The 16039-nt window shown below is 36.0% G+C and overlaps 1 protein-coding gene across 4 annotated transcripts in view; it reads left to right on the top strand.

The window, feature by feature from the left end:
• tbc1d1 (TBC1 (tre-2/USP6, BUB2, cdc16) domain family, member 1) overlaps positions 1-16039 on the top strand; it is a 70754-nt gene that overhangs the window by 3752 nt on the left and 50963 nt on the right. Inside the window, exon 1 of one of the 4 annotated variants that reach the window (XM_061711104.1) lies at positions 5425-5629. The exons of the other annotated variants lie outside the window; for them this stretch is intronic. Within the exon in view, the coding sequence (XP_061567088.1) occupies positions 5561-5629 (69 nt within the window). The 5' untranslated portion in view covers positions 5425-5560. Of the gene's footprint in view, positions 1-5424; positions 5630-16039 lie in introns of those variants that run through there. 4 annotated transcript variants of the gene reach the window in all.

Raw genomic sequence — 16039 nt, 5'->3', positions numbered from 1 at the left:
AGGAGAAGGAAGGAGCTAAGTTTCAGTGTCTTGTTGATGTTGTGGTTGAAATATCAACAGACACGATGTCATTCAGGTCACAGACAAACCTGTCATTTAGTGTTAACAAGTCTAAAGAATAAACTATTGATAAAAAAAGCCACCAACTTAAAGTGACATTTTTTTAAGTTTGACTCAGATTAGTCTATAATTAGTTCAAGAGGTGCAATAGAAGTGTGATACCATTTGCCAAAGTCTCTCTTGGGACCGGTCTTGTCAGAGAGTGAGGACTACAGGGTGAAAGGTGGAACATTTTGCATTTTGCACAATTTGAAAATGATTTGAACTGAAATGTGGCAAGTTAGGGCAAAAGTCTGTATCACACAGCTCTGAAGAGATCCTGTTAAGTGGCCAAACTGTCTCCCTCTGTAGCTTCGATTTCACTTTGAGACAATGTCCAGACACACCAGATTACACTCTTTTTGTGAGATTATTGTCACTTCTGAGTAGAGGAGGCGGTGGTACAGTGACCAACTGTTTCATGTTTGTCACAGTTTCATTTTCAGCAAATGTTCCAATGTGTTTTACTTACATAATCTAAAACAATGGTATGAAAAAACATTTTATGAAATGAACTTTGGCATACACTATATACTATTTACCATGTACTAAAACAAAACAGGCAATTAAACATGCATTTATTTTATATTTTACTTTAGAAGCCATATGCAAATTTGTGCCTGTAAAGTCTGAACCTTGTCACAGTGATACTGAGCATGCAGGAGATATAGCACAATATGAATTAAGATGATTAGACAGTCTGAATAATTATGCGTTCATCTTAATCTGGATTTTTTTAAGATTTGTTAATATTCAAAAACACACTAGCTTCTGTGTCCTGTTAATAAATAATTTAATACCCTGTGATAATAAATCTGATCATTATTTGTAACCTGTGTAGTTCAAATCAAATATTTTATACGGTACAGCATTATATTTGGGTGTGATAGTGGCCCTGTGAAAAGCTTTTCTGCAGCTGTCGTCTGGTTTGGACCAGTGGTGTTTAGGGCGCTGAAAGTGAGGAAATTCAATTGCTTTAATGTGCTCAAAATTCTATTTCAAGTTATAAGACCTAGTTTCATACTGTAATGGGTAGTTTAGTTTAGTTTAGTTTAAATGCTGTCATGACATTTAATATAAAGGACAGTAATTGTTATAGTAAATAGCAAAGTTGGTAAACAATGGCTTGATTCTAAAAACTACTAAGTTGAAAATAATATTTTAGTAATAAGCTTTTTTCATAATTTTACAAGCAGTTCTCTCTGAGTATATTCTTGATCATCAAGAACTCAACTTGACTAAACTGATTTGTTAAATGATAAAACTTAATAACGTTAGAAGAAAAAAAAAAGTGAGGAAAAGGCTTCCCGGGTACGTTTTTTTTAGTTTCTGCCTGCCTCGGCCAGCCTGAATTGTTTTAGTCTCATAGGTGCAGGAGGACTGCAGTTGGGCTTTTGATTGTTGGGACAACAGTCCCAAGTGTCATTAAAATTTACTTCACATGCTCGTGACGTTAGTCCTGCCGAACTGATTACAGTCTGAAACCTTGTCAAAAGTTTTGTGTGAGCTCATACCTCCTGAGGAGCTCAGACTACTGTGTGTCGCTTTCTTTTTTCACTCTAAATGTACACAACATTAAACTAAACTAACTAATCTTCCTTAAACCCTTAAAATGTTTGACCTTTTACTACAGAAACTGTAGTTTTGACAAAGAGGAGAAATGTAAAAGTCTGTTATTTCCATGTGTTTAATTTGTCTGATTGTCTAATTTTTTTTAAGTGATCTTTGATTTCAGCTTTTCTAGTGTTGATTTAGTGAAAATGACTGTGGAGATTTGGGATATCTGTAGTCAGTTGCCCATCTTACACGTTTGGCTTGTTGTAAAGTAGTTTTATGGGAACATGTATGATCATTTCATAACTGCAGCAATAAAAAGAAACTTCCTCTTCTGTGTCCCAGCAGAAATGCTCTCTGGGGGCCGCTGGGTTTCCCCCTTCTGTTTGAGTGGTAAAAACAAAACAACCACTGGATGTCACCATAGATTTGTCGCAGCATTTGAACTAGTTTGTTGTAAATGACTTTCAAGTTGATTTATTACTGCAGTTTTGCATAATTATTATTCTGATGGATATCATCTTCGAATGACTAAAGATCTAGAGATATTCGATTCTGGTTACTGTTACAGACAGTACTAATCACATATCAGTTAAGTGTAGTGCATTTTTTCTTGCTGCTTTTTCAGTAAAAGCCATACTTTTCAAACAGCAATTTTATTTTCATTACTGCAGGTGTTCATTTAAACCTGATGTTAATTTGCAATAGTTAGATGATGAATTAAATATGATGCTGTGAAGAAAAGAAAAAAACCCTTTTCTGCTTTCCATATCAACTAATGCTCACGCCATATTTTTTAATTAAAATTGAAGTAAACTTTTCACCAAACCAGTTTTCTACAGAGAATTAGATCGGTATGTGTTTACTTTTTACAGATTGTTTCAAATAAATTATCAAATTTTTCTTCTTTTTAAGTTGGAACCCAGACCCACTGATAGTACTCTATAAGACTTTGATATTCCACTTGTAGGAACCAACTAGTCTTTATCAGTGTTTATAATAGCTTTTAAACATTTAGAAATACATTTTACCAGACATTTTCATAGTGTCAAAACTGTTTAACATGAATGCTGCTTTGAAAATATGCAGGAACAAGCTGGTCCTGTCCCATCCTGATACTGTTCAAATTGTAAAAAGAGCTGTGTCAACTGGTGTTGAGTTTGAGGAAAATAAAAATGATAAAAGCATTCATTTTGATGTTGACTAAAAGGATTATGTCTGCAGACTTCCGGGTTGTAAGGTTGCTATTTATCCTCAAAATCGTAGTCAGTAGTTAGTTACACCCATAAGGGATCCATTCCTGCTTGAGTGCAGCTGACCTGCGAGCAGACAGGAAATGTGCTGTTTATGTTGAAGCATGCCAACGAAGACAGCGGCTACAATCCTTATCCTTTAACGGTAATATTCCACATTTACCGCCGAAACTTTCAACTGCTCCGGGACAGGAACTGTGTCCAGCCCTTTCTCTCAACGCATTGGACCCTTTATGCCCGTCAATATTATTTCAGTTAACTAGAAAGAGTCAGGGATACTTCACGTGCCTTCAAAGTAAAAGCAGAATCCTACCCATACAGAGACAGAACAGTATTGAAGATGCCAGAGCACTGTGTATAATCATAGAACCAACCAAGTATGTGTTTAAGAAAAATAATTCATCAAATTGTGATTTGTGCACCAGGAACAATTTGTTATAATTCTGACTGTCTCTGAGTTCAACATGCAAATATTTTCCCGAAACCGTGATAATGCATACTCTTCATACAAACGTTTGTATATAACCTTACACATATCTTCATAAATTTTAGAGTGGTAAAGCTCTGTGTGATATTTGCTGTAATACAAAGTATATAAAGCAGTCCTCTTTCAGGACTTTTAACATGTGTAAATATGGTTTGTATATATATAGATATATATTTAGAATTTATTAAAGGATAGCCCCTTGAGATGTAACATCTAATTTTCAGGGGGGTCCCATAAAACATACAACATTACAATATATCACATTACAGTACAGACATACATGACATAAAACAAACACAGACATCTTGCTCACCCCCTCCCACACACAACCCCTACCCACATAAGTCTAGTTACAAATAGGCTAATTGAATAACCGAAACAATGAGATAAATATAACATAACAGAGAGAAAAGAAAAAATAAATAAATATATAAAAAGAAATAAAAAGAAAAAAGGACAAAAAAAAATACATAAATAAATTAAAAACATAGGCAATTTGTTTTAAGATGAGAATATAATGCCGACTTAAAACAATGAAAAGAGGTAATAGAACGCAAAAAGGGGGGAAGATTATTCCAATCTGATGGAGCTTTAAAATAAAATGATATTTTACCAACCTATTTTAAAATTCTAGGAACAAAGAAAAAAGGAAAATTAATATGTCTGAGTGACTATGGAGAGTTATATAGAATCATGAGTTCTTTTAAATATGGAGGACAGTGAAAATAAACACATTTAAAAAGGAACTGAAGCCAGTGAAATTGCCGTCGAGATTTGGGTTGCAACCAGTTCAATGAATCAAACATAAAATAATGATGTGTTCTCAAAGGACAACGTAACACAAATCTACATAATTAATTAAATAATACAGTCAGTTTATGGATACAGATATATATGGATATATGTTCATTATTGTTTCCTCATATTAATAAAATAGCTGAGTTTTACACAATCTGCTTCTGCTTGTCTATCATATTATATTCTGCGAGTTATGACTGATTAAATGCTTTGACACTTAACTGTGCCAGCCAGACAGATGACACTGAGTGGAGCAGGTATATGTATGTATACATGTCTATGGATAAGGCGTCTATGTATACATGTCTATGGATGAGGCATGTATGTATACATGTCTATGGATGAGGCGTCTATGTATACATCTATGGATGAATGAGGCATCGGCGTCTATGTCTACATGTCTATCAGAGGTGTCAAGTAACAAAGTACAAATACTTCGTTACCTTACTTAAGTAGAAATTTTGGTTATCTATACTAAACTGGAGTAATTATTTTTCAGACAACTTTTTACTTTTACTCCTTACATTTTCACGCAATTATCTGTACTTTTTACTCCTTACATTTTAAAAACGGCCTCGTTACTCTATTTCATTTCGGTCTTTAAAAAAAACTATCCAGTTAAATTGCTCCATCCGGATAGAGTGAATTTGGTTGTTGTTTATGGCACAGATGTTCTTGTCCAGTTTTGTTCTTACATCCGTTGCCCTCAGATTCCTGCAACTAAACTTGGATGTACATTCCAATAAAGGTTAGGATAAATGATAACATGCCTTTGAAGTTTGACTTGCACCATAACAATACTTATAGGCAACTAGTCATCATATCTTCTGCTCTCTGAAACACATGTTAATGCTCAATAGTACACATATATGGTTCTTTAATATATTTGCATTATACTAGGATGCATTAATTTTCAATGGCTTTTGTCCTTAATGGCTTTTTTCCCCCTTACATTACTTTTACTTTTATACTTTAAGTAGTTTTGAAACCAGTACTTTTATACTTTTACTTGAGTAAAAACTTGAGTTGATACTTCAACTTCTACAGGAGTATTTTTAAACTCTAGTATCTATGCTTCTACCTGAGTAATGAATGTGAATACTTTTGACACCTCTGATGTTTATGGATGAGGCGTCTATGTATACATGTCTATGCCTGGAAGGACGTGGATTCGCTTTATTTTGAAAGTTCAGAGCCGGATATGTCGGGTGTCGTGTGTTTTGATAGTTGACAGTCGAGCACGGGATCTTCCTTGGTCTCGGGGAGCAAAATGAACTTTACAAAGAAATGATATTGAAGTTCCCCGCACGGCAAATGAGCAAGTTACGGGGGAAGTAGCCGTTTGGATTTATTGTTTTTTGTGACGTTGATGGCGGATGGGATGAAAGCGCGGTTCCAGAGACTCAACTTGTTCAACAATAAGCAAGAGCAGAAAGATGTAAGTGAAGTTGACGCTGCTGTCGAGCTAGTGAGCACACTGGCTAACGATTACTGAGAAATATGAGCGAAAAACTCAATCAAATCAAGTTCAACCTGCTGTTAACCAACTATAACCAGCCAACTTTCTTCTGTCAGCCCATTTGAGTGGAATACATGATCTTTTTGTTCATTGTTCATCATTATTAACTCAAAATGAACCTCTGTCCATTCACGGGGCTTATGACATTGATTTGATGAGGTAGATATTTATTTGTCTTGAGAGATGGATGTTGTAGTTGCTCATCCATCTATCTATCTTATATATATATATATATATATATATATATATATATATATATATATTTGAATGCATATTTATGTGAGTTCATGTTATTGTTTGTCATTTCTAGCTCATTTGAGCTCCTAGATTAATATTTGATATGAATTTTGGGGACTTAACTGCAAGCTTTTTAGACTCGCAATAGAGAAGTAAAAACAAGAACTGTCAGATGTGTTTTAACTGCACCAAAAAGGTTGAAAAGTGGACAATTGTCACGTTTTTATTAGTGATTTAACTGTTGCTGGCTTTCAAAATGCCACTCGAGTGGAATAAATTATCTTTTTGTTCATTGTTCATCATTATTAACTCAAAATGAACCTCTATCCATTCATGGGGCTTATGATATTGATTTGTTGAGGTAGATATTTACACTTATAAGTTTGTGTTTGACTCTGTCTTGAGAGATGGTTGTTGTAGTTGGTCAAATATATTAATGCATGATGTGAGTTAATGTTATTGTTTGTCATTTTTCTTGCTCATTTGAGCTCCTAGATTAATATTTCATATGAACTTTGGGGACTTAACTGCCAACTTTTTACTTGAAAATACAGATGTGTAAGAGACTCGCAATGGAGAAGTAAAAACAAGCACTGTCAGATGTGTTTTAACTGCACCAAAAAGGTTGAAAAGTGCAATTGTCAAGTTGTTTATTTGTGATTTAAATCTTGCTGGCTTTCAAAAAATGTAATCAGTAGAATAATCAACAATGATAACTAAAATAATCTACTTATGATCTAGTGAGTGTTTGCGGTTTATCATTTTACTATTGACGTCAAGTCACAATGCACATGTGAAATAGCCATTGCAAGACATGCATTGTTGAAAAGGGCAAGTTAATTCAAACCTAATTCACCATGACAAATCTGGAAGAGAAGTATGCCTTTTTCAGTCTTATTTTATGCATTATTATCAAACCTTGGAGTTTGCTTGTATATGACGTGGAGAGTCTGAATACACCACGACATGAGTGAGTATAAAGACTGTTTGGTTTAAAAAAGAAACAAAGTGGTCTGGAGAGATGACTCAGTTGATTCATACAACCAGCAGCTCAACTTCCTGTTGAATCAGACTAATTTATCTCCGACTGAGAGAAACAAAGTGACTTAGCATCTCTACCCTTCTTCTTATGAGGTTATGAGTTCATTCCCACAGGGGAAAGTGGCTTGGCCAGGTAATAATTTAGTTGTTTTATGTTTATTTCAGCGCAGGTGCAGTCTTCTATCTTCCCAGTCATTTTTCTCCTTGTAGAAAAAAAAGAAAATAGTTTACAATTCTTACAGTAGAAACAGAAAATATCACATTGTGACCTTTCTTCCACTATTGTACAGCCGTACTCCTGCGCCTCCCCACTCATGGAGTTGCTCATCAGGGTTGATGGTGCTCCAGTAACAAAACAGGATTTTTCCACCACTTGATCCTGTTGAAGCTGTTTCTGTTTAGCAGTGGTTACTAATTTGCAGACCCTTTCTGTAAAGGTGAGGATGTGAAAAATCCAGTGTTCTTGGGCCTTGGCTGCTGTGAACACCAGCCATATATAGGTATGTGAAAGAAACTGTGATAGTGAGTCATAGCAGTATCACCTCCGGAGCTATTGTGCTCATGGCCCAACTTTACTCCTGGGACGCGAGGCAAGTCATTTTATACACCAAAATAGTCGTATAGTTTCGAGACTTTCCTTCAGCGGTTTGTTTTGCTTGCTTTTACTTACATGCCATCACTGAGTACATCAGCACTATTTGTACCCTCCCCTCTCTCTTTAATTAGTTTTTGGATCCTGTGATTATCAGGGAGCTTTCACTGAGACTGTATTTGGTGTGTCTGTAGAGTTGGGATGTGACACACAGGGGGAGATTACTTTTTTCCTTATCTATTTCCTAGTGTCATCCTTTTCTTATCTAAGGAAAGGGCTGCGCTGATCTTTTTGGCTGTGGCCTCATGTCTTATTATTGTTTGTTTGTTTGTTGGATAAATAAAGTTTATTGAATTGAATTGTATAACGATGGTGTAAATGACAACACTAGTAGGTGATGATTACTCAAGATTGTCCAGGGGAGCTTTTGCAGTTTGACGTTAAATTCCCCATTCCCTTTCTTGGCAGTGTCCTTTTCTTGTAAATCTTTGGCCCTTTCCCACCATTATTTTATGTTGCCTCATGTGACAAAGTCTTTGCAAGTAAAACAAGTTAGTAAACCGGGGGCATTTTTCCATTGTTTTATAAGTGGACAGTCCAGTTCTTGTTGCTCATCTGCTTCCTATTGTTCATTAATAGCAGTTAATGTTGTCTGTCTTAATATGAAGCTTAATATTGCACTCTAGAAACCCCCTTTGGTTGTGTGTGTGTATATGTGTGTGTGTCTGGTGACGTTGCTTCTCTTCTGTTTTAATGTACCTTGAACTTTGAACTTGGCTACGCTCCACAAACCACAAGACTCGGGCACATGACCGTGGGTGAAGGGGATTTTCAGTAGATTTTTCCCAGCTTGTTGGTGTGTCATTGTGTTTTTATTAACAATTTTCTGTAAAGGACATCTTTTTTTATGTCCTGACACCTCCTATTCCAGCTTAAAAACAGAAAAATGTCAATTTAGACTGAGGCTCAATGTTTTGCTTATGTATTAATGCGGTGTATTCTTTCCTTGCAGAAAGTTTGAGCTTTTTATTTTTTCTCCTTAATTTAGTTGTATAATAACATAATGAGATAAAATTAGATGAAAAGTTCCTTTGAGTACAATTGGGTAATTATTCATAATATGTAGGTGGAAAACTTGAATAGCATTGTTTTGTTTGTATATTGTGACCTCAGTACATTTTTATCTGGGGTGCATTGCATTAGCTTTTGTGTGATAAGATACTTCCGTAAATATATATGAGATGGCAAAGTCCCAGACATAAAGGGTAAACATGAAATATTCCTAAAACGTATGTCCTAAAAGTTGCTCTCTCTTTCCAATTTTACCATAAAGTGATCTATATAGAATTTGACATTCAAGGAATGTTTACAAGTCATCTGCTCAAAGTGGAAATTTCTCAAAATTCCCCTAAACAATAAGTTAAAGTTAGAGCGTCAATTAATATCCGATGTCTCCAGGTTAAATTGGGAACTCTGTTTACACATGAAGACTTGAGATGGTTTCTTCAGGCAGATCAGTCGTCTCCATGAGTCTGAGGTTGTTACCCTTTTTTGGAAATTAAAAAAATCCTGCTGGTCCAGTTAACTTCACAGCATCTTGTGGAAGCTTTAACCTCTGTGATTAAATGACAGTGGACTTAAGTAATGTAGACTATAACTTGTGTACAACAATTTAAAGGTTTCAGCACAAAAACGTTTTCATAAGCCCTGTTCATGCTGACTGTTCAGGACAGGCTGTTGTACCCTCTTTGAGCCCTGCTGTTGTCTTTTTAAAGTATGGAAACAGAATGCGGGGCAAAAATTGATTCTCTGAGCTGAAACAGAAGTAGATAAAGTAGTTTCCGTTAAGCTGACAACAGCTCAGCATGTCTGTCATGCCTGAATGAGCACCCTGATGCTATTCTTTTAGATTTTGTGGTGGATATTGTGCTAGTTCTGGTGTAGAAACGTGTTTCTCTCTGTCAGCTCATCCACACAAGGCTGACCGGCACCAGTCACATTAAAAGACACAGCCACATAAATGCGGTTGATGTTTAGGAGTCCAACTGGTTGCCTCATTTAATAGATAAACACCTTGTCTTATTGTTCCTATTCTGTGCTTTAAATACAATAATTGGCGGTGGGCAGCTACCCAAACAAACAAGAGGAAACTATGTTTAGAAGGCCCTGCACCCTGTCTGACTATAAAGCTGCGTTTTTGGCAGACTGCAGCATCCTTGTGTGTGTGTGGCATGACTTTGTTTTTTTTATAACAAAATGGGATTATGAGAAAACTGTAACCTAATTAGAATGAACTGTGATTAAGTGTGTCCTCATATACAGACCATGTTTTTCAAGTGTTGATAAAGATGATGTTATCAACACAGCACCAAGTCAAAACATTAAAATTCAGCTGCTTAAATTCAATTAAGTTATAGTGTATACGTGCTTGACATGCTACTACTCTCCAATATCACTTGTTATGTGATGGAGCATTTTGTTGTTAGAAAATTGACAGTGTAAACTGCCACCAAAAGGGTGATGAATTGTGAATTATTTTAACATCTGAGAGATTGACATGGCCTTTTAAAGAGTGCATAGACAGGTAATTGAACGTTTAATAGATATTGTTTTAATGAATGATAATGTTCAACAACAGTAGGGCTGCACGATTAATCGTTAAAAAATCGCGACCTCGATTCATGCTTGAACGCAATCTCATTTCCAAATGACGACGATTTTAATTTTTTTTTTTTTTTTTTTTTTTTTTTCTTTTAAAGATGGCTGCATAAAAAAATGACTAGGCCTATGTTCTAGGTTGTTGTAGTCCTGTCATGGTCAACTATCATGTTGTCATGTTTGTTATATTTTGTTAATGATTGTGGATTACATTTGGAGAAACATCTACCTTTTTCATCACCTGACACATATTGCACATAAAAAGCAGCCAGAGGAATAATTTGTTGCCTCAGAACTACAGGATCTGTTACAAGTCCCCTTTCTGAAAGGGTGTTCAACTCAGGGAGGAACAAATATTGGCCCGGTTTCCCAGATCAGTTAAGTAGTTCTTAACAGTTAAGTAGTTCTTTCACAGGCTCCTTAAGATGGTTTGAAAGAAGTCTTTCGCTGTTAAGAACTACTTAACTGATCTGGGAAACCGGGCCATTGTTAAATTGTTATTATTGTTTAAATTATTTAAAGACAAGAGAGATGTTTATTGTTTTTATGTTCAATGTCAGCTGTTACAAAGTTGATGCCAGTCTTTTATCAGGCACCATCATATTTTTTGTAACGTTTACCTTTTGTATCGGCAGCTTCTTAATAGCAGCAAAAGGCAATGGGGGGTTCATCCCAGCCAGAGGAATAATTTGTTGCCTCAGAACTACAGGATATGTTACAAGTCTCCTTTCTGAAAGGGTGTTCAACTCAGGGAGGAACAAATATTGTTCAAAATTGTTATTATTGTTTAAATTATTCAAAGGTTTGTGTAAAGAAGACAAGAGATGTTTATTGTTATTATATTTTTGTTCAGCTGTTGCAAAGTTAAAGTAATAAGTGCAATACATTTTATATTGGAAAAAAATCGTGAGAGAATCGTGATCTCAATTCTAAGCAAAAAAATCGTGATTCTCATTTTGTCCAGAATCGTGCAGCCCTAAACAACAGTATTATGGTTAGTTTTAAAATCTTCAGTCACATAGCCTAAACTGTTGCCGACTCCATTACACCATCAGCACCAGCCTAATCCTTTGATAAAAGTCGGGATGGAGCCGTTGTTTTCATGTTCTTAACAACAAATTTTAACCCCACCATCATAATCTTGCTGCAGAAATCAACAGAGACTCATTAGACTTATCGATTTTTGTCCAATGTTTTATTATCAAATTTTCGTGAACCTCGTTCCGGCCGTAGTTTAACGAAGCAATGAATGCCAAGATTCCATCACATAAACCGACTGGATGCTTTACCTAAATATAATACTCTATATTTTTTAAAACTTTTTGTAAAGCTTCTTAGAGAAGGATGTGCACTGTAAGTACATGTAACTGACACATAATTCATTCATCAGTTAATTTATTTATTGTGTGTAGTATGAGGAAATGTATGCAATTTACTCTTATTTTACAAGTGCATGATATAATATCTCAGCTAAACATGCATTCATGCACATATGTTTGTCTATATTTTCACTGTGTGCATTGTTTTGAATGACTGTATAAAATGGTTGCAGGTTTTATAAAAGATACTGCGATAAATCAACTGCATAAGTGGGTGGGGATATTTGTGAAAAACTCCTCGTATTTTACTCAGTGTCACATACTTCCTCCTTTGACTGGTTTTATTGCCTATTATAGTAAAACACTTGCCTTTTCTTCATGCACATCCTCTGACACAATTTAGAATATCTTATGTCAGACGAATGGCTTGTTTCCAATATTCCTAACTCAGTTCAAACTTACACACAAAAGATATGCTCTGTTTGTGCTTCTAGGATGCTTTCAAGATTTTGAATGCCTCAACTTAGTCACAGATCACTCCAGTCAGTTTGCATGTCAATCATTTCCGGTCACAAGCCGAGCAATCGATCCATACTTAGAATAAACCTGATCCTCTGTGTGTTTTTTGATGTGCATTATCACAAATCCCTGAAGGAACAGGGTTGCCAGATCAGAAAATTAAGTGACAGTCATGCCAAAACTACCAGTGTGGAGAAATCATGTGATTTATAGATCATGAAAAGAGTATGTTTCAGTGGAGTTTCAAACACTGCAAGAGTCGAGATGCTTCAGGGTGAAAAATCAGGGAGAATAACGGAGGCAGAGGTAACGGAAAGCACTCAAAGCATCTTCAGGCGGAAGAATTTGTAAGAGTCGAGTAGTGAAAGCTAAAAGAAGAAGAAGGGTTAAATGGAGAACATAAGAAAAACAATGAAAGTTTGTTGTCTGTGCATAGATAGCGGACTCCACTCCCATGCCAGTGTGATTCAGAGCCAAAAGACACACAAGGCAAGACTGAGAAGCACAATTTCTAGATGACGTTGATGTTTTGCAAAGCAATGCCTGAGAATGAGCAAAGGAACATGGGAGAAGATGGTCAGAAGATAAGAACTTCTTTGAGTCTGTGGGTAAAATATGGCTCAAATAAACTTGAGAAGAGAGACTAAATCCAATTCAGTCTTGTGTTGCTTATGCAGTAAGTTTAGAATTGATAAAGACCTCATTTGGCATTGATTCATAATTTTTATTTTTGTAAGGGTTTTATCTGGTCAATCTGAAGGAAACGAAGAGCTGGGTCAAAAATCACAGTCTTATCAGGGAATAAAACATTTCTTTGCTTCTTTTTCAGTTTCAACACAATTGTCCTCCTGCGTAGCAACAAAAACAATTCAAGTTCATAGTAGGCCAGCATAAGACCCATAGTTGATGTCATAAGTAACCCCCCTCCCCCAGCGTGTACAAATCCACCTTATGCAAGTCTTGTAAGAGAATGTAACCCTAGTATTGAAAAATTAATTTGCGGCCAAGGCACCAACGGGTGAAAACCTTTTAATAAACTTCCAGAAGAGCCTACGGTCATAAAACAAAGCGGCATGCTTGTCACTGTGAAGCAGGAATTATTTATGAAAAAGAAAAGAGTGCACACCTCATACCGAGGCAAGACACAGCAGGACACAGCTGTGTGTCTGTGATACTTGCACATCTAACCTTCATGACATCACCGATGTTACTCAACTGCTGCTTCTGCTTATTTCATCTACTTCCCCCTCTTTTGTTCCTGTGTGTGTGATACTCTTGTCATTGTGCTGCAGCTGACTGGAATCGTAATAGGAGAGGCAGATAGGTCAACAAAGTGTTGTTTTCTCATTTCTGAAAGAGATCCAGATAATGGTTGATTTTGTTGTATTGTTTTGTGCGAATAACAAAGATTTCTTCACTTAAAAAAAACAAAAAAAAACAATTACTTCAGTTTCGATCATGCACAAATGAAGGAACACTTTTTAGCGTTATTATAAGCGTTATCAGAAGGTTCCTACAATCTGAATGCTACAAATATGAGGTAAAACTATCTCACTGTAACATAGAAGTGAGGTCAGGGTTTTTATGCAAGCCTGGGGTCAGTGAGTGAGATTAGTGGCTGGTAATCTCAACCAAATCTTTTCCGTACCGACATACCTGATTCGTATGTCTGATATTTAACTTGTGGCACAGGAAGTTACCACACTCTTAATTTTCTCATAATCATGACCTGTCTTTACAAGCTCACTGTATAGTGTTTTTTTTATTCACTTTGTGGCTGACTGGAAAGGCTGAGCAATGCAGATAACACAACAGTTGTAGACCAGAGTGGCTCAAATGCTAATAAAACTGCAATAAACGTGTAACTGAGCAGCAAAGCGATGACTTGTGTAAAACACACAGGGAGAACAGAAATAACTGAGAAAACTGATGGTTAACAGAGAATTGATGCTTCAGAGTTGGTTTTAGAAATGTCCAAAGTGTTTATTTGACACGGGGGGCTCTGTAATGTAGACTGACGCCTCCTAAGCTCAAGATATATTAGTCCAGATGTGATCGCCAACGGTTTTATGAGAGTTTCTCACAAAAGTCACTGTGGCTCAACAGCTAGACAAAAATGTTCTGGGATAAGAAGTACTTGCAGCTCCGACTTGCAGATTAGTTCTTGCAAGTTTATTATAATTTCTGTTCCTTTTTGCTTTAACTATGACACACACAGGAGCTAAACGTAGCTGACATTTATCTTTGGCAGCTTAGTCATTCTTTCTTTTTTTTTTTTTTTCCTGATGAAATCTGGTATTGGCGTTAAACTAGTTTGCCAGGTTTTAGAAAAACAAGAATCGAATCCCAACAAACAATGTATCTTCTTGTGTGTATTTAGATAAACATTTTCAGTTTATTTTGAACTATAGTTACTTTAAAGATTTTTAACGATGATGATGATTAATAATAATAATTACTTAATAATAATTTTTAGGGGTGTGCAAACAAGGGAACCTCACGATTCGATTCGATTTCGATTATTGGAGCTTCGATTCTTCGATTATAACGATTGACGATTCGATTCGATTATTGGTGCCACGATTCTTCGATTATTGTGATTTTTAATGCTTTTTTCCATACAAGATTGATTTTGTCTTCATCTGTGGCTACATTTGTAAATAAATAGCCAATCAATGAACTCAGTTCCTCTAACAACACTCATTAAGTAAATAACAAGGTTGTGTGAACATTTGACATGTATTTTTCAAAGACACAAAATAATTTATTTTATGACTATGTAAACATTTGCTCTTTGACTTACTTAACTTTGACCAGAGAAAGCTGCACTTGCATGAGAGCGCCCTCTATTGGCGGAAAACACTGAAAACGCTCAAGCTCGGATTTAATGAGTTCATTAATTCAAGTAAACTAGATATGTATTTAGTGTAAACATATCTGCCATATTTACAGTGAACAATAAGAAATGTGCATTCTTGAAAATGAAATGATTCCGCAGCTTATTCTGTCTGGAATCTGGATAGAATAACTTAAAAAAAAAAAAAAAAAAACCATGGACCATAATCGATTACAAATCGTCACGTGACGCATCGCGATGCATCGACACATCGATGAATTGCACCCACCTCTAATAATTTTACATTTGGTGGATAATCCAAAATAAAGCCAAAAGAAAACCTTTTCTTTTATAGACGGTTAGCAGTAGCCTAAGCATATCATTTATAAGAAGCAAGCATTCTAGCAAAATACAGCCAACACAGTTTTTACACACAGTGTACTCCACAACATTTTGGATGTTCTCCCCTGTCCGAGCATCATTCTGAAGATTTTGGCTCCTTAAATTCCTCTGCAGTGTGACCTAGATTTATCTTCCTTGTTTGTTCAGTCCCAGTGCAAAAAATAATGGATCCATTCACCCTCACCCTCTCAATGTGCTCTTGGACATCAAGACTAGAAGCTGAATAAACACTTCGGTCAGAACAGCAGCTGCCAACAACATTACATTTCTCATTAACAAAGAAGTTGGACCCTGGAGATCAATTGTGCATTGCTTTGTATCCAAATCCATCTGTAGGTGTGTATTCGTGCTGCAATAAATCACTTGTTCATGCAGATGCAGCATAGATGAAATTATGGATCCTTATGGCAAAGTAGTCGTGGAATCTGTTTTGGAAAGCCACATCTGTCCTCTCCCTTCCACGCACGTATACGGGGAAGAAAAAAGAAAAGTTCAATAGTTTCTTGTTACATAAAAGTAGATGTCACAGTGAGTGAAACGGGTAACCGAAGTTAATCAGGAAAGGGAGGAGAAGAGGAACAGATTGGCCAGGAGGGACTCAAATAAAAAGGGCAAATGAGCACAAAGCCTGCTTTGAGAGGAAATATCCTTTAGTTTTTTTTCAGTAAAAGATGACGTCATAAGCGCAGCTCTGTTCCGGAGTACCTAAGTAAGAACACATTTTA

The sequence above is a fragment of the Cololabis saira genome, chromosome 1, assembly GCF_033807715.1.
Source record: "Cololabis saira isolate AMF1-May2022 chromosome 1, fColSai1.1, whole genome shotgun sequence".
Taxonomy (NCBI): Eukaryota; Metazoa; Chordata; class Actinopteri; order Beloniformes; family Belonidae; genus Cololabis; species Cololabis saira.
The sequence above is the reverse complement of the archived record's forward strand: the minus strand, read 5'-3'. Positions and strand labels throughout refer to the sequence as shown.